This window comes from Globicephala melas, chromosome 13, assembly GCF_963455315.2.
Source record: "Globicephala melas chromosome 13, mGloMel1.2, whole genome shotgun sequence".
Classification (NCBI taxonomy): domain Eukaryota; kingdom Metazoa; phylum Chordata; class Mammalia; order Artiodactyla; family Delphinidae; genus Globicephala; species Globicephala melas.
Window position 1 is genome coordinate 75,338,053 of NC_083326.1, and position 26,390 is coordinate 75,364,442.

Here is a 26,390-nt window from a genome sequence, read left to right on the forward strand (position 1 = left end):
GGCATCTCTAGCTGGCTTCTGTTCTTTGGTTGCGCACCAGGTGAAGAAGCTGGCTAGCATTTCAGTCTACAAAAGATCTCCCAGCTCAGAACTGTTGCGGTGAGATGCTTATTCTTTGAGGGCTGGGCAACTGCACCCAAGACTAGAAATACTGGACGGGGAGGGGCTTAAGGGCTCTGGACCCACATCCCAGCTCCTCTGGGAAATACAGTTTGAGAATCATTAAAGGAACCAGTGTTTTAGGCTATGTCTTATGTGGCCCACCACTCCTCAAGCGTCCTTCCTTCTCCCAAGCAGCCAAAACTTTGACTGTGGGCGGTGGCCAGTGAAGATGCCTGGAGGCAAGGGGGCCTGCCTTGTTCCAGCATCTTCCTGGAGTGTTAGCCATGCACGGCTCACTGCAGTCCTCTAGCCTCAGTTTCCTCACCTGGGCAATGAGAGCGACAGCCTCTGCCTTGTTGCAGCCGAGACTCAAGGCTGCGAGAGCACCTTGTAAACCGCGGGGCAACACACAGACATGCAAGATGGCGGTGATATTATCGCCTGGAATGTTTTTGGGGGTCCAGGAGAAGGGAGGGCTCCAGACAGTTCCTAGGGAAGGCAGAAGCAGCTGCCGTCCAGAAATCTGCACGACTACAGAGAAATGTTTGCTGTTGGCCTGAGCCCAAGGATGGGGCACTGCAGCCCCAGTGGATCGCTTTCATGAGAGCTGCAATTAAGGGGAAGTGGGGTCTATTAAAGAAGCTGGAGGGGACGCAGCCCTGGCTTCTGGAGATGCTCTAATTAGATTGCAGGGCCCCTCTAGTCTGTCCCCTGGGCTCCACCTTCAAAACATCTGGGACCCGGCCGCCTGTCACCTCCTCTGCTGGCTGAAGCCGCCACGCCTCCCCTGGATTACTGCAGGGGCCCTGGGCTCGGCAGCCCAGTTGAGCCTACACAGTGGTCTTCCCAGTCCCACTGCCCCTCCGTCCCTTCCTTCCCGCTCTGCTCTCACGCCACCTCCTTGGGGAGTCCTTCCTCGGTCCCTCCGGACACCCCGTACAGAAAGCAGCCTCAGTAGCACCAGAGGAGAAAACATCTGCTTGCTGTCTGTCTCCCCACATCCCACTGTCAGCTCCTGGGGACCCGGGAGTGTCTCTCCCAGCACCCAGGGCTGGGCCTGGTGCACAGCAGCCTGAGCAAACATCTTGGGATGCCTGCGCCCAGGTATTTCAGGTTCAGACCTCTCCTTGGGCTCTGCAGCAACGGGAGCCCCCGGGGATGAGGCCACGGGCTCTGCCTTCGGGAGGTGACCGTCCTCCGGGGGTCTCGGGGGTACCCCATCACCCTCATGCTCTACCCTGGTGCCCTCCACAGCCCCACTGAGCCCCAACATGTGCCCGTGCACTGGGGATGGACGGCATTTGATGGTATTAAAACCAAAATCAAACAGCATGTTAGGAGTTGATGGTAAGTAGGTGCTGAGCAGGAAGAGACCTGTCAGGGGAAAAATGACTGGATGCCTTTCATGCAAGCCGCCCTGAGGTCAGATTGTTGATTTCCGGCACATGCCGGCCTTCCTTCCTGAGCCTCGAGCACATGTGTAAAATGGGACAGCAGCGCAGCCCGCGGTGCAGGGGTGACGAGAGGAGGGTGTGCATTAAGGCCACAAGTGGGGCCAGGCTCTCCTGCGAGCACGTGCTGCCCCGCCGCCCGGGGCAGGAGAGCTCGAGGCAGGTTGGAACTCAGGCTTCCCGCTACCTGGAGCTGGGCGCGAGTCCCGGGGCCAGCCCCTTGTGCCGTGTCACCTGGGAATGTCGCCTCCCCCTTGGAGGCTCCACTTCTGTACAATCTCGCTCGTTAACTTACCTCCCACAGCTGCGGGGAGGACAAAGTTGGCGTTCGTTCCTTCATCACATATGTACCAACCACTTCCTGCCCGAGAGGCACAGGAGATGCGGTGCACAGGGAACAGGCATGGACCCTGCCCTCCTGGGGCTGACAACCCCAGGAGGGAGGACAGACACGAAACCACGACACAGACAACCATTTACAGCTGTGACAGGGGCCAGGGAGGCGCTTAGGTGTTACGAGGGCATGCAACACGGGGGCCTGGCTTGTCTGGCGTGGGGTTTGGAAAAGTCAGCTAGGGGAAGGTGCCTGTTTCAGTGGCTGGGGCAAGATGGGAGAACAAATTTCTTATTAAGCCAGGATTCTATTAATCTGTTATTATTAATACTGCTGAAAAAAATGATCGCATGTCATTAGCGAAGCTCAGCAAAGAGAACCAGAGAGGTTTTTTCGTGGGAGGGGAGCGCGTTTCATTTCTGCAAGGTGTACCAAAGGGTTAAAGTCATTTTCATTAAAATTCAAATTTCAGCAGGCGCTCACTCTCCCTTCGCCGTCCTTTGAACGTTTGACTGGCAACCATTTCATATTTCAATCTCGGCAGAACAAATTGAATTAGATGTTGAAACCAAACTCGGCTCTGCTCACCAAAGCCTCCATGCTCGGCTTGCACTAATCCTTTCCTAGAAGCTGCAGAGCACAGACAGGCGCTGGGAGGGACGGGCCCCGCCACAGAAGACAAAAGAGCCCAAGGAGGCGGCAAAAGGAAAGGAGGAAAAACACGGGGGCAAAGGCCGCTGGAAATTGTCTTCTGCCTGATTCTCGGGTCTTCAAGCCCAGGAGACAAACTCCCGTGTGGATCCAGTGTTTCTGTCCCTGTATTCCTGGCACCCAGCACAGTGCCAAGTGCAGAGGGATGCCTAGCGTTCGATGGATGAATGAATGAATGACTGGGGGTGAGGATTAGCCGTTGGTTTGAGGACTTAACTCCACCACCCCCTCTCTGCCTCTGGCCTGTGCCGTCCCCCCCTTTCCTTTCTGAGACACTGCAAAATGCCTAGCGCCCTCCCAGGGTCAAGGTGCTTCCGCTGGGACCTGGGCTCACTCCAGTCCTGTGATCTTCCACACCAGCCCCTGCAGAGCGTGCAAACCGGCTGGAGGATGGCAGCTCGCGTTTCCCAGGGAGGAAGGGGGCAGACCTCACACCCTGGGATCACCCCGTGGCTGAGGGTCTGTGGAATGACCTCCAAGCGCTGACACAAGGGCCCGAGCCTGGCTTCCAGTCTACTGTGGCAATGGCATCGGTGCCCACGGGGAACCCCAGGATGGAAACGGTTAGGAATAAGCACAGCGACACCGGCCGTTTCTGGGGGAGGGGTTCACTTATTTCCCGACTGCACCACGGCAACCGTGGGCCCATCCTGAGTCTGGCTTTGGCTTCGTATGAGGAGCAACTGGGTAAACCACGTCTCTGCTTGGCCTGCTCGGGGGCTGCTGGGCAGAGGTCACTCCCTCCAGGCTGCCTTTCTGGATACACGGGCTCCTTTCCACCACGACCCACCTCAGAATGCTCGTGCTTCCTCAGGTGCGACCTCCGTGCTTTATTTCTGGAATTTCTCTCCTACGTCTTCTGGTGGTTTGGGACCTCTGATGTCCCATCATCATTCGAACTCACCTGAAGCCCCCTCCCTGAAAGCTCCCCCCGTGCCCCACTGCTCTGGTGGCAAGTGACCGTCAATCTCCCCAGGGCCTTGGCTCCAAGGCCCGGAGTCTCCCCAGTTCACCCGGCACACACTGGGTGGAGGCTTTTCTTCTGAAATGCTTTCACGCAGTCCCTCTCCCTCAAAGGGGGAAAGGTAGGCCCTCCTCTGGGCCAGGCTAAAGACCTGGCTTTATTTTATTATTACCTAGCTATACTTTTTATTCCAGAATACCAATAATAATGCCGATGATGATTATGATAATAAAAATGACGAGAGCTTTAGTAGTTCCTATTTAAAGAGTTACTTTCAAAGGGGTGGGGGACAGGGCTCAGGGTTACTGAGACACTTGTTCAGCCTCCAGGCGCCAGGTGCTGTGACTGAAAGGAACAGGGACACGATCGGCTGAGGACGACATGGGGGCAGGGGCTGGGCATGGAGAGGAACGGAACGTGGCTACTTTCCATAAGGTGGTCGGGGCTGTCTCTGAGGAAGGGAGGGAAGCTTAAATGAAGATCTCAGAGTGGCTGGTGGAGATGGGGGAAGGAAACAGGAAGAAAGTGGAGGAAGGGTGTCCCAGGCAGAGTAAAGAGCAAGTGCAAAGGCCCTGGGGTGGGACTGTGCTTCCAGGTCGGAGAGCAGTAAGTGAGCGGCAGCGGCAGGGCAGGCAGGGCCTTCTTGCTCATCGCGGTGAAGAGTGTGGTTTTACTCCAAGTGTGCACGCGGGGGCAGGGCCGCAGGGCTTTACACTACATTCCCCGTGATCCAGCTCAGAGTTGCATGTGGAGAATGCAGTGCTCCTGGGGCAGCGTGGAGTCTGCTATGGGCGTTGGTGAGGGCCAGGTGTGGCACGAAGGTGGGGTGATGGGTACCCCCCCGAGATCTCTAGGGGAGTTGAAGTGACTGCTTCCATTGCTTATGGGGGAGCCCTTCCCCCCCAGACAGTAAGCCCCCAGGGTTGGGGGTACAGACGCCAGGCTGGGACGGGCAGGCAGGAGGGGAGGGGCCACAGTCTCCCTGCGTGCAGCTGGCTGAGCGGCTGGTGGCTTTCCCGCCTGCTGCGCCCTCAGGCCATTGGCTTCGCGGGCCCCCTCGCTCCCCTGCTGGTCCTGAGCTTTCTCTGGGCTCGGGCCCGGGCTTGCTTGCTTTTTCTTCTGGACGCAGGGAAGACAGTAAAGCATGAAGGTCAAGAAAGACCCGAGGCCCTGGGGTCAGATTCACCTCCTGCAGGTGCCTGAAGCTCTCTGGGCCTCACAATACCCCCGGTATATGGAGGTGCTGTTAGCACCATCCCATTTTAAAGATGAGAAGACTGAGGAATTGAAGGTTAAGTCACTGGCCCACACTCACAAGGCTGGCGAGTGGTGGATGTTACCAGGAACCCAGAATGGTCTGAATGCAGAGCCCGAGCTGGCATGGCAACACCAGGAGGTGGTGAATTCCGATCTGGGGACATTCTAGTACCTTCAGTGAAGCCGGTGCCAATGTTGCCTCCTCCCGTGCCAGGCCCACGGGTCTGCAATCTTCTTTAACCAGAAGAATCCACGTGGCCCTTAACGGGACAAGCAGTGGGGAGGGAGGGGGTGGACCCCAGCCCTGTCATCCCTGGGACCCACGGAAACTTGGGAGCCTGGTCACCCGAGGGACCCCACGCAGGCTCTACGGTCTGATGTCGGGGAGACACCTCACTATAAAAGCTGGGACGTGAGCCACTCCGGGTCTGTGTCTTTTGCTTCCATTGTGTCCCAGGGATAACCTAGGATGGATTAGGAAGCACCTGCCACCCAGGGAACTGGGGACACGCGCAGCCTTGCAGGACTGTCAGCGCTGTGTGGTCTTGCTTGGATTCCAGGCCACTCCGAAAACTGCTTGGTGTGGACTGAAACCTCCTCCCAGAAAAATACACAGACCAAATTTTACACAGCAAGTCAGAAGATCCCTGGGCTCTCACTCGGGGCCCAGCTGCCCCAAATGAAGAAGGACAAAAACGCTGACAAGTGCTTGCTCTGGGCTTTACTTGGACTGGCTGATGTAGTCCGAGCACCATCTCTGAGGTAGGTACTAGATCACCCCCATTTTATAGAAAGAGAAGCTGAGGGTCAGAGGGGACCTCGCCGGTCCAAAGTCACACAGCTGGGGTTCAGACCCAGGGCAGACGGGTTATAGCTCTTTCCTCTCTACCATCCCCCTCCTGGTGTGTGCTGGGTGTGAATCTCCAGGCGGGAGTGGGTGTGGGCACCCCAGGTCTGGGATGAGCCTTGGGACACTGCTTGCCAGGGCTGGGGACCTGTTTGCATTTCACGGCGTCCCCAGCCTGTGAGTAGAGGGCGTCTGCCGTTAGCGACACAGCCGGGCTCAACCAACGAGCCGGTGTCTGGGTTTGGAGCTTGGTGCTTCGTGAGTGGCCCCTTGGTCAGCACGGACGGAAGACGCTCTTGTGACTGAACCAGGGCCCGTGGTCCCAAGTGGCGAGGAAGGGGCAGGACAGAGGCCACGTCCCAGGCTGTGAGCAGTCCCTTGGAGAGCCAGAGGCGGGAACGCCAGCTTAGCAGCCCTGGAGGGGGAGCGAGAACAGAAGCTTCTGGGGCCCGCCTCACATGCGCAGCACTGTTCCTGGCGTTCTTCACGATTATTACATTTCTTTCTCGCTAAAGCCCTCTGAGGTGGGAAGCAGTTATTGAGGAGGCTGGGCCCAGGGAGCTGAGCTGACTTGGCAGGGTCCCCAGTCTGTGCTGGGTGGAGCGGGGCTTCATGCCCAAAGCGCCCAACTCCAGAGAGCTGCCTTCAGCCTGGTGAGTGTTCCGGGCTCGTGGGCAGTGGGGCCCGAGGGTCCTTGCGCCCATGTAGCTGCGCACCCTGGGGCAAGCCCTGAAGTCCCCCTGCACCCTGGCCTTCGCGCCAGCACGGTGAGGCCCTGTCTGCATCTCAGGGTTGCTGGGAGGAGAAGCAAGAGGGGGAACTTGTGCGGGAACCGCCAATGGCTGGGCTGGACGCAGGGCTCGGTGGTTTCTGCCACTTCCAGATCCTCATGCTGCCACGAGGGACTGCCCGGCGCGGTGGCATCCTGCGCCTGTTCTCTGGCCCTGCAGTGCTGGGCACAGAGCAGGCGCAGTCAGTGCCTGGGGCCCGGGATGCCCGGGCAGTGGGCTGAGGCCATCGTCCCCTCCGACCTTGGACCAGTGGAGGGCGGGGCTGCCTGCTGCTGCTGCCCCACCGGGCGGTGCGGCCCGCCCGGCCCCCGCGGTAGGGGGTGCAGAGCCGGAGCGGCTGTGCCCCGTCCCCAGGGCTCTGCAGCCACGTACCCTCGGCGCCAGCTCACGGCTGAAGGGTCTGCTCGTCACCGCCGTCCTCACTGTCTTCCAGCTGCTCCAGGATCTCGTCCAACACCACAGACCGCTTTTTCTTCGGGGGTTCTGCGGGAGCCCAGATGGCAAGAGAGGAGAAAAGAACAGCCGAGAGGGTTGGGAGTCAGGAAGAGAGAGACGACAGAGAGGGAAGGGGAGAGCAAACAGGGAGCAGGGGGAGGGGATTCAGGAAGGGACAGAGGGAAGGGGTGGGAGGTAGGAGGGCAGGTACAGACCCAGGGTGGGGGTGGGGAGATGAGACAGAAGAAATAAGCAAAGACAAGAGGGGGAAGGAGCATCAAAGGAGGTATGAGAAAGGGGAAGAGAGCACAGAGCGGGAGACAGAGAAACACGGAGGCTTAGTCTCTACTTCACCAGGGGGCAGCCTCTCTCCCAGCCCTGTCGGCCACCCCTGCCCATCTTCCACCCACCGAGGAAAGAAGGGAGGAAGGCCCTTCCCGGCAGGTCAGAGGTTAGCGAGTCTCTGCCTGATGTAGGGGGAGCCAGAACCTCCAGAGAGGCCAAGTCAAGCGAGGGCAGGGGTTGGGAAACAAGTTCCTGTTCTCTTGGAGTCGCAGACTCTTAATGCTATAGTAGGTGGCTGGCATACAGTAGGTGTTTAGTAAATGCTGGGTGACTGGATGCTCAAGGACTCCAGATGAGGCATGGAGGGAAAAACAATTAGAGATGGCTTTAGAGAAGAGGGGCTATTTGACCTGGGCTTTGAAGAATGCAGAGGAGTTCTCTGTGAGGAGACGGGGAAGGGGAGGTAGATGCACAGTGTGAAAGGGCATGGTGGGCTCGGCAAAATACATGTCCCCAGGGTGCCAAACACTATTGATTATCTGCTCTGTGCTATGGCTCTTATCTTCTCAACAATCCCATGGGGAGGTATTATTATTACCTCTCACAGGTGAGAGCACTGAAGCAAAGACAGGTAAGTCTAAGGTCACTCAGCTAGGAAGTGGTGAAACCAGGACCCAAGACACACCAAAGCCCACCGTCTTTCCTCTTTTCATAAAAGTCTCAGGTGCTGCCCAGAGACTGCCAGGGAGACAAAGGGTGGAGGGGGGAGGTGTGCAGGTCCTCTCGGCCCTCCAGGAAGGGAATGGGGTGGGGGTGGGAGGGGGAAGGCTCTGGGCTTAGATTGACTCTGTCAGTCCCTCTGCTGTCTAACCAGTCATTCATGGTCAGCCTCACCCCCAGATAACGCTGGGCTTGTTTTGAGGCAGCTGTCGGATGCTGTCCCAATAGCCTCTCCTTCCCTGGTTCAAACAACACCTTCTCTGTGAAGTCCTCCGGGTGGGCCAAATTGCCACTGCGATCCTTAGCTGCCACCTCCCCACTGGGTCTGGGGCTCCTGCAGGCAGCGGGTCTCCCCAGAGCCTAGCCCAACGCTCGCCCTCGAGATGCAGCATCTTGGGTCTCTTCCAGGTGGTCTTGGACAAGTGACTTGACCTCTTTGAGGCTATTTCTCCATCTCATTCCTAAGAACCTGACCCGGACGCTGACCCTTCTCCTCTTCTCCGCGGCTAACTGCCTGACCCGAGCACTCGCACCTTCTCAGCGGACTCTGCTTCCGCCCTCACCCTCAGGGCCACCTATTCCCCCGCCAACAGCAGCCCGAGGGATCCTTCCAGGACAGGCTCTCCTGCTCCGCTCCGGGAGTTCTCCGTGGTCATGTCGAGGCACTGCCTGGGCCGGGCCCTCCGAGGCCCGCGAAGCGCGCTCCCACCCGGAGACCCCTGCTCCCCTGTCCCCTCCTCAGAGAGGACTCCCCTGGCCGCTGTCGACAGGTCCCCGCTCTCCAAGCCCGCCTCGCCCCATAGCACTTCTCACCACCCGGCGGGCGCTTCTTCGTCTGGGGACAGAGCTACCCCGTTCACGGCCGTGTCTCCTGCCTTAGCGCACTGCCTGGCACCTAGTGGGTGCCTGTGAGCAGCTGTTGAACGAGGGGATGAGCGAATGGGGCAGAAAGGGGGGACGCGGAGGGGCTGGCCCCTCGGGGAGGGTGAGGAAGGGGTGGGAGGCCCGCCCGGCCGGAGCCTCAGGCCATCATCACCCTGTTGTTAGTCATGAGGAGGGAGGGGGACAGGAGGGGCTGGGGCGGACACCTGCTTCCTTCGCCCCCGCCGCCCCCTCTGGGTTTCCAAATAATTGCCGGAAGTGCGCAACGGTCTCTGGAACTTGGACCTTTGGGCAGGTAGTAGGAGCCGGGAAACAGAAGGGCGGCAAAATAGGACCTGCGGGCCTGTCACTGACGCCCCCCCAGAGGCTAACGATGGGATAGGTTTGGGCTCCTGGGCTGGTCCCTGCTCTCCTGGGCTGGCCTGGGGCGCGAGGGGGCGGCCAGTGGAGCAGCAGCTATGATGGTAGCAGCTACCGCTTTCACCTTGGCAGAATTTTTGTTCTTTCCCACGGCTTGAGCATGACTCTGAGACTGGCAAGGGGGCAGGTGCCAGGCACACGGGTGGCTCTTACCCAGCTGGCCCAGGAGCACCGCGCAGGCGGTGACTGGGGCGTGGACTCCGGGTGCCCCCAGTGGCCAGCACAGGGCACCCCTCGGGCACCAGCCCACCTCGGGGACCTTTCAGAGAAGCACGGCCCAGGGTCACCAGGGGCCTGGCCAGCTCCGAGGGCCTCTCTGTCACTGGAACATCCCGAGCGCTGCACTGGCCTGGCTCCACCACACTGTGAGCCAGACTGCGAGAGACCGTCCCAGGGTTGAACGCACAGTAGGTGCTCTGTCATCATTTGTTGAACATAAAAATGGATGAATGAAAAAAAAAAAATGGATGAACGAATGATTGAGTGAATGAATAAAAAGGGGCACCAATGTGGGTAACTTTTAAAAAGTAAAACTGCAGTTGTCGGGACAGCAAACAAACAAACGGAGTGGCGGGAAGAGAGGCACCACGACTGGGGAAACTGAGGCCCAGAGGGAGGGGCGACATAGCTGGAAGAGGAAACACACAGGACGGGCACTTAACAAGTGGTGTCTCACCTTAGTTTCATAAACCCTCCGGAGGCTGGTGTCATCACCCCCATTTCATGGGTGGGAAAACGGAGGTGCAGAGGAGCAGACACACCGGAGGCGCCCCCCTGCCCCCAGCTAACACGTGGCAGCCCCTGGATTCCGCCTCAGACGGTCTAGTTTGCAACCACGCATGCTCTGTGCTGTGCTCTGTGGCATCTCCCGAGGGGCCCTGCCTGGGGGCGGGGCCAAGATCACGCAGGACCCTGTGGTGACAGGGCGTGTGGCCACTGCGTCTGGCTTTGACCATTCCCGAGCTGCGTGACCTTGGGCAGGGCATGTGCCCCGTACGAGATTCAACCCCTCATGTATAACGTGGGGGGACAGGGCTGTTCCGCCACCCCTCCCTTCTCTGTGACTGCCTTCTGCTGCCGTCCTGACTCCCCGGGAGGTGAGGGCTCCTTCTTCCTGCAAAAGCCCTTCAGAGCCCCCTGACTTGTCCCCAGCACCTATTGTAACTGTGCTCAGGAACAGTGGGCACTGACCCCACAGCCCAGGCATGGACTGGCTGTGAGGCTGTGAGCAGCAGACTTAGCCCTTCTGGGCCTCAGTTTCCTCATCTGTAATATGGGGCCACTAGGAATGCCTACCTCCTGGGGCTGTGGTGAGCACTGAGGAGAGAAAAGAGCAATGCCAGCACCTGGTCAGGCTCCATGACGGTGCTGCGACCACCATCTTTGTTACTACTGCTCATGTCAGAGGTGTTGATTTAATGTGTCCCTCTGCCATTAGGCCAGGGAGTGCCAGCAGGGCAGGGGCTGTCACAGGAAGGTTGGTACACAGTAGGTGAGCAATAAATAGTTGTCCAGTAAGTGAATGAAGTGATTTGGCTGGTCAAGGCCAAAGCAGGTATGGTTCCCCCTCCTCCAGCTGGAAACCAGAGGCACAGGGGTCTCCACTGACGGCTGTGGGGTGAGTGGCAGGCAAGTCGTTAGCGACCAGCTGACTCCATGACACCCAGAAGTCAGACAGTCTGAGGTCCCAGCTCTGCCACTTAACGCTCGGTGACCTTGGGCAGGTCACTTGTATTCTCGGGGTCTCGGCTGCCTGTCTGTACATTGGGGGTGGAGACGCGACCTCCCGGGGCGGCGGCAAGGATCAGTGAGTTCACTCACGGAGCCTGGCGCCCCAAGGGCTTGGTACCCTGGGGCCTGGTGTATCTGGCTCAGGCCGGGGCCCCCAGCACCGCCCCGCCCCCCAGAGGACACGTCGGGCCCCGAGTCCCCACCAGACAACACCCAGCAACCACCCCCCCCACAGGCCCCATCCGCACGCGGAGCGCCCTGCTTGCCGGGAACAGCTGCTGAAATCCCATCTCCCCGACATCAAAAGCCTCAGTGGGTTTTCACCGAACAAACATAATGCAGAACCAGAGAAAGGTGTAAAATAAATAAACGAAACAAGCTGTGCGTTCTCTTTCAGTATCACAGCTGCACCCGGAGATAAACAACAAGTGAATGTCACCAAACATCAACACCCAAGAAATTAACTTGACAAAAAGCTCAGCCGTCCCCCAGCAACCCCCCAGTCCTGCCCCCGTCCCCCTCCCCACTCTCCAGCCACCATTTTGCATTTCTGGAGTTCCCATCTAATGATTTTATTTTTCAATTAATTCCTTGACAGAACGCCAGCCCGCATCTCTCTCCCGTCCCTGGCTGGCGCCGGCGCCCTGTGCACAAGGCAAGGGCAGGCAGGCGGGCGGGGGGCTGTCGGAAGGACAGGGCAAAGCTTCAGGGCTGGTCGGGGAGGAGGGGATCCTGAAAGGAACCCTGAGAGGAGGCAGCTGTGACCGGCCGGGGCGGCCGGGCTCGGAGTTGATGGCGTTGCCGGCTGTAGCCAGGCTGCCCGGCCCGGAGGCAAGCCTGCCGCCCCCTGGCTGAGCCACCTGGGGCCGAGGCCTCCCCTCTCTGTGCTCAGTCTCGGCAGTTACTGAACAGCACCCAGCTCCTGGGGTCCCAAAGGGCGTTAGAAGGGCACAGATGAAGGCCTTTACAACAGCGCCCGGCACGCAGGAGCCGCGGGGGAAAGGTGACGCCCTTACTGTCGTTAATGGGTACTGTTACTGAGAGTGCGTGGGCAGGTCACTTCCCTCCTCCATAAAATGGGGATGGCAGTACCGGCCCTCGACAGATGCGGCGGCCGCGGTGGGCGCCCCCCTCCTGACAGTCACGTACGGCGTTAGCGGGCCGCTCTGGGGCGTATTCATCGCTCCCCGCCTGGAGGGCCAGGAGCTTTCTCTGGCCACAGGGGCACACGTGGCCCTGGCACAGGGTAGGCTGGAAGTGTTGGAGATTTAAGGCCCCTGGAGAAATGTCCCAGCTCCCTCGACTCCAGGGGACAGTTCTGGGGCAGGTGCCACACGGCTCTCAGGGGTCCCTGTGGCCTGTATGGTGGGGCTGTTCACTGCATCCCCCGAACTGGCTCCCCTCCTAGCTGGTCAGGGGCTGCTTCCAGGGAACCCAAACTAAGACACCATTGTCTACAGGTGACCAATTGGAATGAAGCAGGCCTCAGCCGGCAGGCCCACTGAAGGGCATCTGGATTTGCTGACATCACGGAACGTTCAAAAAACCCTTAGTTACTAATAGGTAAACACAAGACAGGCTACACAAGAATCTCCATTTCTAGTTTCTCTCGAAACTGGCTGATCTGGCCACACTGGGCCCATGTCCCCACCTAAGGATAACCGATGGGGTGTGTGCCAGTTGCCCCTGGAGATGGGAGGTCTCGTTTATTTGGGTGTTTTCTAGCTGTTCCTGGAGGTCCCGAGCTTGCTACTCCCCGAGACAAAGGGCAGGCGAGGCCTTGGCAAACCGTAAAGTGCAGGCCCGTGTAGCAGGTTTCCCCTGTTAAAACCGTACCTGAGGCGACTCCAACAGGCTGGGGGGGAGGGGGGAGGGGGAGCAGGTGGCCCCTCTCTCCGGTCTGTCCCTCGAGGGGAGGAGAGGAAGGAGGTTAGGGTTGAGAGTGGAGGGCGGGATTCCAGGCTGGGACAAGGCACCACAGCCTTCGGACTCAGTGGCCTGCTGCCCCAGGCCATCGGGGGGCACAAGCAACCTGCAGTCCCCACCCTTGGGGACATTACGGTGCTGGAGACACAGGATGTGGGTCTTGCGAGGGGCCGGCACCCTGAGGGCTGGCCTGGCGTGTGAGGCTGCCTGCTCCTGGGTCCCCCTGCCTCCCAGGCTCCAGGCTGGCAGCCCCCATGGGCAAAACCCTCAGATACCGCGATGGGTCTGCCTCCCAGGGCTCTGTTCACAGCAGGCACACACTAGATGATCACAGAATAAAGGGCACTCTTTAGAGAGGATCAGCCTGGCTCCTAAGACCAAACGCGTGGCCCTTGCTCGGTACCAGGAGGTGTTTCATGGATGTGCCTTTGCAGAACATAGCTGGTCCCCCAAGAACCAGGCGTGATCCGAAAGCCCCTACTCGGGGCTGGCAGACGGGAGACTGGGCCCCAGGCCCACCTCTGCCACCTCAAGGATTTAAGGGAGCCTCTTAACTCCTTTCCTCGGTGTTCCTGTTTGTTAACTGGGAACAGTTACCTGCTCTCCTGATCTCAGGCCTTGAGGGTTCCAGCCCTCAGTCATTCACAGCAAACGGTCATTGAATATATACTATGTGCCAGGCCTGGTGCCAGGGATACTGCCGCCAAAGGAGAAACTGAGCCAGCAGCCACGGAGGCCATGCTGGGGTCCCAGGGCGGGCGGAGCTGGGCTCTGAGCTCTGTCACTCACTGGTCCCAGGCCATCTGATCGAGTTGCTCTCTGTAGAAAGGGCGTGTCAGTAGTGCCCGCCACAAGAAGAGTCAACAGATGAGGCTTGGGTGCACACAGAGGTGTTGAGTCATGTTAAAAGTAACAACGCAGGTGTCGTCCAAGGACACCCAGAGAGCGGGCGGTACTCAGGAAACTGGGAACCTAGCAGGCTGAGCCGGGGCCGACCGTACATGAAGGCAGAGAAGCCAGCATCCCCGGGCTTTGAGCCCAGCCTCTTTGGGCTCCAGGCATGGGCTGGGTGTGGACTCACTCACAGGTCTCCCACGAGCCAGGTGATATTACTGCCCCACCTTCCAGATGCATAAGCAGCTGTTCTAGGGCTTGGGGAAGACTCGCCCGAATGGGGCCTTGAGCACAGATCAGGCTGGTCCCAGGGTCTTCCCGTCACCCCACGGCGATGCCTGTGGTCCCGTGGCTCAGCTGCCCACCCTGCGGGGGGGACGCCAGCCCAGACTCCTCAGAAGGAACTTCTCAACAGGGAAGGCGTGAAACAGACTCAGGCCGCGTGGCAGCGGCCCAGTGCCTGCATCAGCCGTTTTTTCAAGAAGCTATTGGTTCCCAACCCACGGCCTGATAGAATCGTCTGGGAAACCTCAGATACCTGGACCCTACCCCCAGAGGTTCTGATGCAAATGGCCTGGGGTGGACACTGGCTATTGAGACAGCTGTGACTACAGCCGTTATGAATCACAGTGCTAAGGACTCTGGCTCCTGGGAAGCAGGAAGCCCCGGGGCAGCCTGGCGGGTTCTTCTTGCTCTGTGCTCTGGGCATCCAGGGCACACAGGAGTTCCAGGCGGCCGGGCTGGCGGCTCTCCATCCACCAGGGCTGCTGAAGGTGCCCGGCCTGGATTATTGTGGGTTCAGCCCTGGTAGGGCCGTGGGGCCACTAAGCCTGGGGGCTCTGGGGCTTGGTGCTGCATGCGTCTGCATTAGTTACAGATGCTGGAGCGGCCTGTGTGGGCCGGGGAGGCAGGGGAGTGTCCAGGAGAAGGTGACTCATTGCAGAGGACAAAACAAAAAGAAACCAGGAGAGGCTGGAAGGCGCCCCCCACCGCTCCCCGCCCCACTCTCCTGTCTCGGGCCTGGAGGGATCTCCCCATTTCTAGGGGCTTGGTCGACATTAACTACCTGTCCCTTTCCTCTTGGCAAAGGCCCTGGGTTGGGAGTAGAGGCTAAAAAGAAAGAATCAGTAACATCATCTCGAGGGGCCAAGCTGTCTGCACTAGGATCTGTAAGTGCGAATGTGATGGAGTTAAACGGTCTGGGTGGGCGACTATAGGGAGGGCTGCGGACTGCGGCAAAAGAAGAAGAAGAAGAAAAAAAAGCCCATGTAACTCGACCCCAGCTACTCTATGTGAATGTAGGAGCTAGGGTGGTCAGACCTGATTTTTCAAGAGAGGCCATAATCTTGACTTTCAGGTCAAATCCTCTGATAGCAAAATAGAGACAATTAATTAAAACAAAACACTTTTTCTCCCCCTTATCTTCTATGCAAAATAAAGATCTGTGATCTCAGCCGACAGCTCACCAGTGCAGCCTCTGGTTTACTTTCTCTCTACTCTCTGTCTACAGAACCCCACTAGTTTCACTTGTGGTCATGAAGCAGTAATAACAACCTCCTCGTCTGTGTGTTTTCCTTGGGTTTCTCAGGCCTGGGCCAGCCTACAGTTCAGAAACAAACCCGGCCACCCTCGGTCACCAGCCACAACCCTGGAGGCAAGTCCACCCTCCTCCTGACCCTATTTCCAGCACTCTGGTCCCCAGGTCCCCGAACCCTCATCCAATCCGGGCCCAGCCCCTTCCCCTCCCAAGTTGCTCTGAAATTCTCCTTCTGTCAGTTTAATTCCATGATCAATGAGGAAGAGCAGGAGAAATGGCCCGGCACAGCTGGCTTCCCCGTTAGCCCTAGCAGGGATTCCTGGCCTCACTGGCGACAGCCGAGTGAAATGTTTGCAGAACGCAGAGAACACAAGTCAATAACAATTTAGCGGGATTGGGAGCAAGTACCTTCCCCGCACGGACAGCCGCTCCCGGGGGAAGGGGGAGAGAGTGTGCAGGATATTGCCGAAGCGCTTGGAAATATTTCCAAAACACCACTCAAAGAGGCTCGGGGAGTGGGGGGTGGAAGGAGGGAGGAGTGGGAGGGGGTGACCTGGAGGACAAGGACACCTGCTCCACCTTGCTCCAGGCCCCCCCAGCCTCCCTAGCACCTCTGCAGGGAGAAGCATTCGGCTCTCTGAGCCTGGCTCCCTGGCCACAGCTCAGCCATTTGCACCATTGCTAGCAGTTGCCACCGAGGAGACACCTTGACTCCGGCTTCTTGACTTTTCTTCTCTCGATTCTGCCTGCATCAGCTGGGGTGGCCTGGGGCATGTGACAAAGAGTGGGTCTCCCGGCCAGTTTCAACCTCTCTCCTGCTGCTACCCACCGACAGGGCTGGGAGCAGAAGGAAGAACAGATTCAGCACCCTGGACAGGGGCGGGCACCCGCTTCCAAGGGGGCAGGGGTGCAACACCTCCTGGGTGGCCCCGGGTGCCCATAGTGACCTTTCCTCTGTCAGGACCCTTTGTGGCAATCCGGGACAGCCCTCCCTCACCTGTCTTCTGCTGGAGCCTCTGACAGCTCTGGAGGAAGGGCTGCCACAGCAAAGCCTTACGGAGGGGATGCAAGGCACCCAAATGGAGGAATAAAAACGAGGCGAGGGGAGCCTATAGGAACCTTCTGTCTCCAGGTAGCTGGAAAGATCCATGGCAGAGGGATATTTTGAATAATAATTTCTGTGACTTCACATACTTGCTTGAACTTTCCTGAGTGTGATTTTTAAAGCCCGATGATTATGTTTTCAGGGCCATGATCAGTGAGGCATATTTGCAAGGGCTGGCATGGGGATCATGGGCTCTCCTGGTCCCCAGTCTTTTGAAAGTGTGCCGTCCTGTGAATGATTAAGTTATGGGCGGGGGGGGGGGGTTGGTGAACTGTTGCAGGCTTTAAATATCATCTGTATGCTGATGACTTCCAAATTTATATCTCAGCCCAGACTTCGCTCCTGAGCTCCCAACTCATAGATCTATCTGCTTGACATCCCATGGGGAGTCCTAATAGGTGTCTCAAACCCCATGCGGCCGGATCACTCCCACCCCCACCCACTCTTCCCAGCTTCCAGGGCCTCATCATCACGCAGCACCACCATCCTGTGAGTGGCTCGCTCTGAGCAAAAATCTCTGTACTGGCCTTAATTTCCCTCCTGCTTCCCAGAAGTCTGGCCAGCTCTACTTTTACCACATATGCTCAATCCACTGGCTTCTTTCCACCCTTCCTGTCTCTGTCCCTGCTCAGACTACTGCCGTGGCTTGCTGGGACGACCATAGTGGGACTCCTATTCCATATTCTTACTCCTCTACAATGCATGCCCCATGCAGCAGCGAGGATGAGGGATGGAGTGTAAACCAGGCCATGGCACTCCTCTTTCTAAATCTTCGAGGGATTTCCTACTGTATCTTGAATAAACGCCAGGCTCCCTGCCCCACCCCACAAGACCCCACCAGGGGGCCCTTCTGGCCTCTGCAGCTTTGTTTCCAACCACTCTCCACCCTGGACTCATTCTCTAGTCACAATGGCCTGCGATGAGCATGTTTCTGCCCCAGGGCCTTTGCACCTGCGGCTCCCACTGCTCGGAATGATTTCCTCCCAGATCCTGGGCTGGCTGGCTCTTTGAATCACACAGAAACACTGACTCCTCGGAAAGACTTTTTCCAACCACCACATTTGGAATCTCTCCTCCCTCTTCACACTCCTGAGTGTATGATGTTATCTTTTTGCATTTCCTCCACAGGGCTTGCGATCACCATAACTTTCTCATTATTACCGTTTTTTTTTTTGAATCATTCATCTCTCCCACTCAAATACTAGCTCCATGAAGGCAGGCACCTTCTCTTTTGCTTGCCGCTTTGTCCTCAGTACTGAATAAGGCTGGATAATTAGACGATCAATGGAGAATTGAGGGAGTGAATGAATGAAGTGGGAAGCAAGGCACTGCGGCTTCTGTTCCACGAAGTGCTGGGGATTCTTTTTTTTAAATAAATGTATTTATTTATTTTTGGCTGCACTGGGTCTTCGTTGCTGCACGTGGGCTTTCTCTAGTTGCGGCGAGCGAGGGCTACTCTTTGTTGCGGTGCATGGGCTTCTCGTTGTGGTGGCTTCTCTTGTTGTGAAGCACAGGCTCTAGGCACGTGGGCTCCAGTAGTTGTGGCACGCGGGCTCAGTAGTTGTGGCTCGTGGGCTCTAGAGCGCAGGCTCAGTAGTTGTGGCGCACGGGCCTACTTGCTCCGCGGCATGTGGGATCTTCCCGGACTGGGGCTTGAACCCGTGTCCCTTGCATTGGCAGGCGGATTCTTAACCACTGCGCCACCAGGGAAGCCCGAGCTGGGGATTTTTAAGCAGAGGACTCTAGCTGGGAGGATGCGGGTGGGGTTATGATGCCTCTAGAATTGTACGTTCTCTGAGAAAGGGGGGTTATGTGGGAGGAATTAGCCACCCGTGGCTTCAGACAAAAGAAGGGCAGCCATCTCACAAGCCCTAGGGGCTGTAAACTTTTTCTGTAAAAGGGGAGATAGTAAATATTTTAGGGCTTTGCAGGCCACACTGTCTCTGTCACAGCTACTCAACTCTGTCCTCACAGGGCGAAGACACAGCTAGAGACGCTACGTGAAAAACGGGCATGGCTGTGTTCCCCCCAAAAGCTTTATTTACAAAAGTAGGCTGCAGGCTGAATCTGGCTGTGGGGCTGTAGTTTGTAACCACGGCCCTACCTGGACTGTGGAGCCCAGATCCAATAAAAGGGGGGATAATTTGAAATTTAGGAACTGCTGGGGGTCTAGGGAGTGGCTAAATACGGTGAGCTGTTCCGTAGTGTGCAGAGCTGTGTGCCCTCAGGCAAGTTACTAGACCCCTCTGGGGCTCAGTTTGCACCTCAGAAAAATGGGAACAGCACTTCTTCTAAGGAGCTGCAAGGCTAAAGTGAGAGTGCATGAAACCACCTGGCAATGTCCCCTGCACGCAGTATGTCCTTGACCCAGCTCTCTCCTGTTTTCTTTTTCTCCTGACTTCACCTTTAAAAAGAAGGCACACAACTGCCTCTTCCAGACTAGTGGTGTTTCGAGGGTCAAGGTTAGCGCCACCTGGCTGCACACCATGCAGGGCCCCTCTTGCAGTGCCCAGTACATAGCTGACGTTCCACTAGAACGGGCCCTTCTGACGATCAGGACTTTTGTCTGTTCGTTTATTCACTCCACCGATTGTTACTGAGCACCTACTCTGCGCTAGATGCAGGGCCAAGGCAGTGGGCCTGGAGAGGGCCTTGTCCCCTGGAGGATAAAGCCTCTCGGGGAGCAGGGAGGTGAAACCCCCACACACGCGAACACAAAGTTCAAGGGAGACGAGGTACGCGGTGCCACAAGGGAACTTTCGGGGAAAAGTAGAAGCTCTGACACTTTGGCTGAGATCTGAATCACGGGGGCCTGGGGGCCAGGCCGACGGGGCAAGGGCCCCAGGAGTCGGGCTCCCTCCTTCCTGGCTAGGAGGGCCACCGTGCTGGAGGCCAGTGACCGATGGGACAGGCGCCCATCGTCTGGGCCTGAAGATGGCAGATCTCGCATCCCAGCCTGGCCTGGTTTGGCCGAGGGTGGGGGCGGGCGGGCAGGCGGGCGACGGCGGCGCTGCCAGCCACTTGCCATGCCGCTCATGTCTGCGCTCCCAGCTCCGGAGGCGAAAGGTGCAGCCGCTAACCACAGCCCATCAGTCCTCCCAGCTGGAATAAGACAATGCCGGGAAGCAGAGCCATGCTCCCGGCCCAGTAAAAGCCTGTTTGCCCAGGCCTCCCCGGCTGTGCCCGCTGGAAAACAGAGGGCTGTGCGGGCGGGTTGCTTCCGTACCATTATACTCTGTCAGCGGCGCTCGCAGGTACTGCGGCCTGCCAGGGCCCTGAAAGCTACTCGATGCCGCGATGCCGCGACCCTGCTGGTTTGTAACACGCTCGGGAAGAAAAGGACACAGCCAGTGGCCGACTTTCCTCTTTCTTCCCTCTGCGCTCTCTCTTTTCACCCGCCCGCACCGAGGCACTGAAGTACAGCACTTCACCTGCCGGGGGCTGCCGAGCGGCAGCTGACAAGGCTGATTCCGGGGGCCGGGAAGGAAGGCAGGGAGAGGACGGGGAGAGGGGAGGGCGGTTCTGTGGAAGAGGGCCACCTTGCCCTTCCCTCGGCCCAAGCACCGCTGTCTGGGGTCAAGGGCTTTGCCTATCCAGGGCAGCTTTTTGAACAACTTTCAAAGAGCTGCCCTCGGTTGTTTCATTTGATGGGCATTTCGTAAGCACCAACTCGCAAGGGAATATCTGAGGACCACCCTGATACCGGGACAGTGGGTGAAATGAAGACCCTCCTGCTGGGGAGCGGGTGCCGGGAGGGGGGCTTTGAAAAGAGTTTTGGCCGCGGACAGGGAGCCTAGAGAAGTGGCGACGTCCAGACTGGGCGCTGAGTGTTTAGTTCCCACAACTGCCTCGGAAAGCAAGACATCACGCCCTTTTACCAGCGAGGAATCCCCTTCCTCCCCCTTGCTGTTACTGTGTACTAATTAAGAGCCTACCACGTGCCAGGCCTGGGGACAGGTGGCATCTACAGATGCAAACGTACCGTCCTGAGCACTGCCCAGGTGACGGGCTATTCATTCTCATTCATTCTCCCTCCCTCCCTCTCTCTCTCACACGTTCCTTATTGTCCGGGCTTCTAAAAACTGCGGTTCTTCTTTATGTCTCATTCCTCCACCCAGAGAGCATCCTCCCTCGGCCTGGCTCCACCGGAATGCAAGGAAAACAGGGAGTGTTCTGGGTGGCCCAGAGAAGGAAGACGCATTCGCGCCTTGCAGGGGAGGGGCGGATAAGTAATACTTGCTGCTTTCTCACTGTGCGCCGAGAGCTTTAGAGACCTCATCTCCTGTAAGCCCCCCAATTCCCCTATGAGGTAGGCACCCTAGTCCCGCTGTACAGATGACAAAGCTGAGGCCGAGTGACTTACCTGAGGTAACAGAACGGACATGAGGACACACACTAGGGTGGAACGTTAAGGGGTAGCGGTGCCTAGCTGCTCATATGAAGCCAGCAGGATGGCTAAAAGTCCAGGTCTGACTCCTGACTCGGCCACTAGTAGCTGGGCGCCCCTGGGGAAATCATCTGCCCTCTCTGTGCCTCAATTTTCTCGTCTGGATAATGACGGTATTTACCTCCCAGGATTCTGCAGGATTAATACCTGTGAAAGCCCCACAGATAGTACCTGGCGTGGAGCGAGGCTTAACAGATGCAAGTTGTCATGGTAATAATAATAGTAATTAGTATTACGTGGCCTGAACTGCACATGGAGCTGTACCGGGACCCTGACATCCACCCGCGGTGCCGGGGAGGGTCTCTCAGGGCTCCCTTTCTGTGCACTTGGTTAACTCAGAGCCAGGGGCCCCTTCCAGAACCTGGGGGAGGGGGGAATGTGTGGCTTGACCTAGGCTTGTCAGGGACCAATGCAGGAGAGAAGGGCTGGTCACAGGGCCTGGGCAGCTCTCGGCCCACCAGCACCCCATCCCCACAGCCTCCTCCAGGGGAGCTGGAGCTCAGAGGCAGAGGTGAACTCTGATTGTACCGGCCACAGTAGGGCCAAAGCTCTTCTCTATTTCTCTGGCCACCCCCCCTCTGTCCCCGAGGGCAGCTCAGAGGCCACGGTGTCCCCAGCAAGCTTCCTGCTGGTTCCCGCCCAATGGTTAAGACGCCTGCCGTAGGCCCACCTTCCCCAGGGAGCCCTTTGTCGTGGCCTCGGTGCTCAGGCTGGGCAAATGGGGCTCGGGGCCTCCACCTGAGTCCTGAGTGCCTTCCTGGCACAGATCAGGGCCGGGGGAGGGAACTGGGCATGGATCCCACCGGCCCTCGGAGTCTGCCAGGGCCCTGGATGCTCTGAACAATGAGGATTTCAACACAAACAAGCTGGGCATTTTTCACCACAGGGAAGGGGCAGAGCGGGGAAAAGGGTCCAGTCAGGAGGGCAGGAGGCCAGCAGCCCTATTCTGAGTATCGAGGGTAGCCGTGGGTACCCCGTTTCCAAAGACATCAAGCAGACAATGGGGTGGGTGGGTAAGAGGGCTGACATTTGCAGAGCACCTGTTCTCGGCCGACTCGTCTACCCTGTTTCCCCCCGCGGTGTCCTGCTTACTTGGGAAGGATGTAGGGCGCAGTCACCCCAAGGATGGAACGCTGTAGCCAGACTGTCCGAGTTCAACCCCTGCTTCTACCTCTTACTGCCCGTGTGATCCTGGGTAAGCTACTTCATCTCTGCGTGCCTCAGTCCCTTCATCTGTAAAATGGGGTGATTAAGGGCATCTACCTCCTAGGGGTGTTGTGTGGGTAAAAAAAAAAAAGGGCAGCTCGTGCTGCTCGTTATTGCCCTGACCATCTTCACCAGTACCCCATAAGGCAGTACCCTTGTATCCCCATTTGTAAAATGGGAAACGGAAGCCCCAGGGGCACAGTGACTTGTCCTGGGACACTCAGCTGGGAGGCCACAGAATCCAGGACTTGATGATTCCAAAGTTGATGCTCTTCCTCCTAAAACTAACTTTTTGGGGACCGTGACCTGATAGAAAATCTGATGACGACAAAGATCCTCTTGCCAGAGAGGTAAACACACACGTGCACACACGCACCAGATGATACCGTTTCTGGGTGTTCACAGCCCCTCTGAGGCCGGCCCTAGACTAGGGCCCATGAAGACAAGGTTTCATGGATTCTGGGTTAAAAATCCCTGTCTCACATCTTGCTGTGCTCTGGATAGCGTCCTTTTGTTTTCTAAGGATTATATATTGGTTTGGAAAGAGTGCTGTATAAGTATGATAGGTAATTGTTTCAGACTCTTCGGGTCCCGAACTTTCAGGCTACCTCTTTGCTGCCTTTTCACGCCCCAGACAGGTGAGGCCAGCTAGAGGTCTGACACTTGGCCATGTTTGCCAGTGACCCTTCTGGATGGAACACATCCCGCCAAGCCAGGCACTGCTGGTCCCGCCCCCCAGAAAACACCCCCCGACCTCCGCCCTATGCCCTGACCTTCGTGGGTCACCACAGACGCTGGATATTCTGTTTGGAGCTGCCAATCCCTCCCCTGTCCTACTCCATCCCCTGGAAGGAGCCGTCACTGGGGAGCCTGGCCCTCTGGCTGACGGATGGGCCAACGCGAGACCTGGGAGGAGAGCAGAGCAGAGAGGGGGGCGAGCGGGATGCAGGCATATCTTGCCTGGCTCCCTCCCTGCTTTGGTTCAGGGCCCTGGCACTGGCTGCATCTCTCCAAACCTGGGGACCAGCTGGCCATCCCCAAGGCCCCTGCTCTCCCTGGAGCCCAGGGGCATCACTTCCTCCTGCTGCCCCTTCACCTCTGCCCCCTGCCCCCACCTCTGCATGGCAGGCCTGGGGTAAGTTCTGTTCCCTGCTGGGACCCTGACATCCACCCGCGGTGCCGGGGAGGGTCTCTCAGGGCTCCCTTTCTGCGCACTTGGTTAGCTCAGAGCCAGGGGCCCCTTCCAGAACCTGAGGGAGGGGGGAATGTCCCCTCAAGGGGACTCAAAAGCAGTGCAGGGGCTTCCCTGGTGGCACAGTGGTTGGGAGTCCGCCTGCCGATGCAGGGGACACGGGTTCGTGCCCCGGTCCAGGAGGATCCCACATGCCGCGGAGCGGCTGGGCCCGTGAGCCATGGCAGGCTCGCCGCTGAGCCTGTGCGTCCGGAGTCTGTGCTCCGCAACGGGAGAGGCCACAACGGTGAGAAGCCTGCGTACCGCAAAAAAAAAAAAAAAAAAAAAAAAGTGCAAACACATGGCTGGGCTCTGACACCCAGCGCTGGCCTTGGTGGGGCCTTTTGTCACCTCTGCACCTCGGTTTCCTCATCTGTAAATGGGGACAAGGTAACACGCACATCGCAGGGTGTCAATTCTAAAGCGCCAGCTATGTTTCTCACTAGATTTGGTATTCATCCCCTCCATTTCGGGAAGGGACCCTGTACATCCTGGGTTCAGGGTCTGGATGATTCAGGAGGAAGGAAGCCGTGCGGTAAACACACACACCCTAGATCTAATGGAGGCCCAAGGCTTTTACAAGTGGCATCTGCTACTATAATGCCATGCGTGGGGTTGTGGCAGGGCGGGGCAGAGGGCTCTAGAGCTGGCCTAGAGTTCAAATGTCAGCTGTGCACTCTCCAGGCTTTCTCATGTCTAGGGCACACGGCTGAACCTCCTTCTCTGTCTGTTAAATGTAGACAGCCGTGCCCATGGCTGGAAGGGTTGCCGTGAGGATGAAAGAGACAACGCGTGTCACATACAGAGGACGGCCCGGCACAGAGGAAGCCTTTAATAAACAGTAGCTTTCACGAGTCCCTTTAGTGCTCGGCTGGTCTCAGTTCTGTCATCCGCAAAATGGGGCTAATCAGGCCCACCTCACGGGGCTGTTGGGGCATTAATGGGAAGATGTATGCAAACAACCTGCTGTCTTTCCTGATATTATTATTGTATCTGCCCCTGTCTGGGCCTCGGCCTGCAGCTGATAGGGGGAGACAGCCAATCCCACAGAAATGCCTCCAGCCAAGGCTTTCTGCTGGGGTAAGGCAGTAAATGCTGTCTTTGGAGCTCAGTTTACTGAAGGAGGCTACTCTCCAATGCAGGGCAGGACTGCTGAGTCTGCACTCCCCCGCGGGGTGGGTGGGTGGGTGGGGGGCAGCGGGACGGGAGAGTCCCTTACACAAACATTTGCCGATGGGTGCATTTAGGCTGGTCAATGGCTGTCGATAAGGACAGGCTCTCCTCCTGCACAGCAGGATTTGGGGGCTTATTGAGTTGTGTGCTTGCGACTGTGTACTTAGCCCTGACGGCTCTGCTTTCTCGTTCGCCTTTGCTTATGTATTCCCCAGCCTCGGACTGGTCCAGGCTGGCACGGGGGCCCGGAGATGAACCAATCACAGTGACAGAGGTGACATGACGGCACACGACGGCACGCTCTCCACACTGCGGGAGGCGCCAGTCCAGCGAGGAGAAGAATCGTTAAGAAATACAGGATGGGGACTTCCCTGGTGGAGCAGTGGTTCAGACTCCACGCTCCCAATACAGGGGACCCAGTTTCGATTTCTGGTCAGGGAACCAGATCCCACGTGCACGCTGCAACTAAGGAGCCCGCCTGCCACAACTAAGACCCGGTGCAGCCAAATAAATAAATAGAACTAAAAAAAAAAAGAAATACATGACGACGTGGCAAGGAGGTTTAGAAACACAGGTGGGAGAGCAGAGGACGGAGCCATTACTGATACCTGGGGGTGGAGGGTGGGGAAAGGGAAGGCTTCTTGGAGGAGGTGTCATTTGAGCTGGGCCTTAAAGGCTGGATAGGCACTTGCCAGGTTGGAAAAAAAGAGAAAAACAAAACTGAGAGGCAAGGCATTCTAAGCACAGGGAACGGCATATGCAAAGACACAGAGTCCTGCCTGGCGTTTGGACGGGAGGTGTGGTGGGGAAGGATTAGGCAGGAAGGGCCGCTGGGGTGGGCACGGGGGTGTGTTCTGAAGGGTTTGGCAGGTGGAGCTAGAGTCAAAGGGCTTCCACGCTGTTTCTAGACAACGTGCTAGAGAAGGCGAGGCCTGTGTGAGGCCTCTGGCTGCCCTCCCCAGACACACTGGCTGCCCCGTTTCTCGACGTGTCACGCTCATGCCAACCCCGGGCAACCCTCCTGTGGGCACAAACGCCACCTCTGCGGGGAGGCCCTTCTGGACCCAAAGCCCCCCGAGGTCACCGCGGCACTCCTCGTACTGGGACACGGCAGGGGCTAAGTATTTTCTGGAGATGGACTGCATTACGGGCGAGGCTGTGTGAGGCCACCAAGGTGTATAAGAGGTGGGGCTGGGTCCTGTGACCATTGGGGCCCAGGCAGGAAGCGGAAGGCGCTCAAACTGGATAACTGAGGAGGGTCCAGTAAACAGGTAGCAGGCGCAGGGAAATCGGGGCAAGCGGTCCCTGGGTCAGCCACTGGACCCTGGACAGAGAGTGCTGGGTGCAGAGAGCCACTGCATGTGAGCTGTGGCCTCTGGGGGCAATGACAGCCAGCCGGCAGCAACCAGGCAGGAAGTGAGGGGGGGCGGGGGGATAACCACCCTCACCCAGGCTGTTCCTCTCCCCGATATCCTGCCAGGCCTCCCAATGACCTGACTTGACTGGGAAACCAAAAGGGCATGGAGGCCACCAATGCCACCCACTTGGGTCAGCACCTCCCACTGGCACAGAGAAGCGTATGGATGGCGAAGGGTAGATGTGAAGGAGACGGAGGGAGGTCCAGGAACCCGGCCCCCCAGCCCGGCCGGCGGACGGCAGTTCTCTTACCGTGGAAGTGCTCGGCCGTCTTCCGCCGCAGGGCCTGCAGGCTCACCTCGGAGTCGGCCCACTCCAGCACCAGCCTCCGGCCGTACAGGTGGGTGCTGTGACACAGGGCGTTGAAGGCCCTCTGGAACGAAACACAGCGCGTGAGCCAAGACCCACCGGAAGACGCCACAGCCTGGTCTCCCACCCGCCAGCACCGCAAACCTAGGCCAGCTCTGGCCCCGTGACACCTGCTTCCCGGGGCGGGTGTAGGGAGCTGATGGGCACTTCTATTCC

At 58.0% G+C, this 26,390-nt stretch overlaps 1 protein-coding gene across 1 annotated transcript in view; it reads right to left on the reverse strand.

The window, feature by feature from the left end:
• Positions 1–2,531: 2,531 nt before the first annotated feature.
• RBM19 (RNA binding motif protein 19) overlaps positions 2,532–26,390 on the reverse strand; it is a 124,473-nt gene continuing 100,614 nt past the window's right edge. The window contains exons 23-25 of the mRNA XM_060310837.1: positions 26,118–26,238; positions 6,830–6,940; positions 2,532–6,081 (exon numbers count right to left, since the gene is read on the reverse strand). Of these exons, the coding sequence (XP_060166820.1) occupies positions 6,843–6,940; positions 26,118–26,238 (219 nt within the window). The 3' untranslated portion in view covers positions 2,532–6,081; positions 6,830–6,842. The remainder of the gene's footprint in view (positions 6,082–6,829; positions 6,941–26,117; positions 26,239–26,390) is intronic.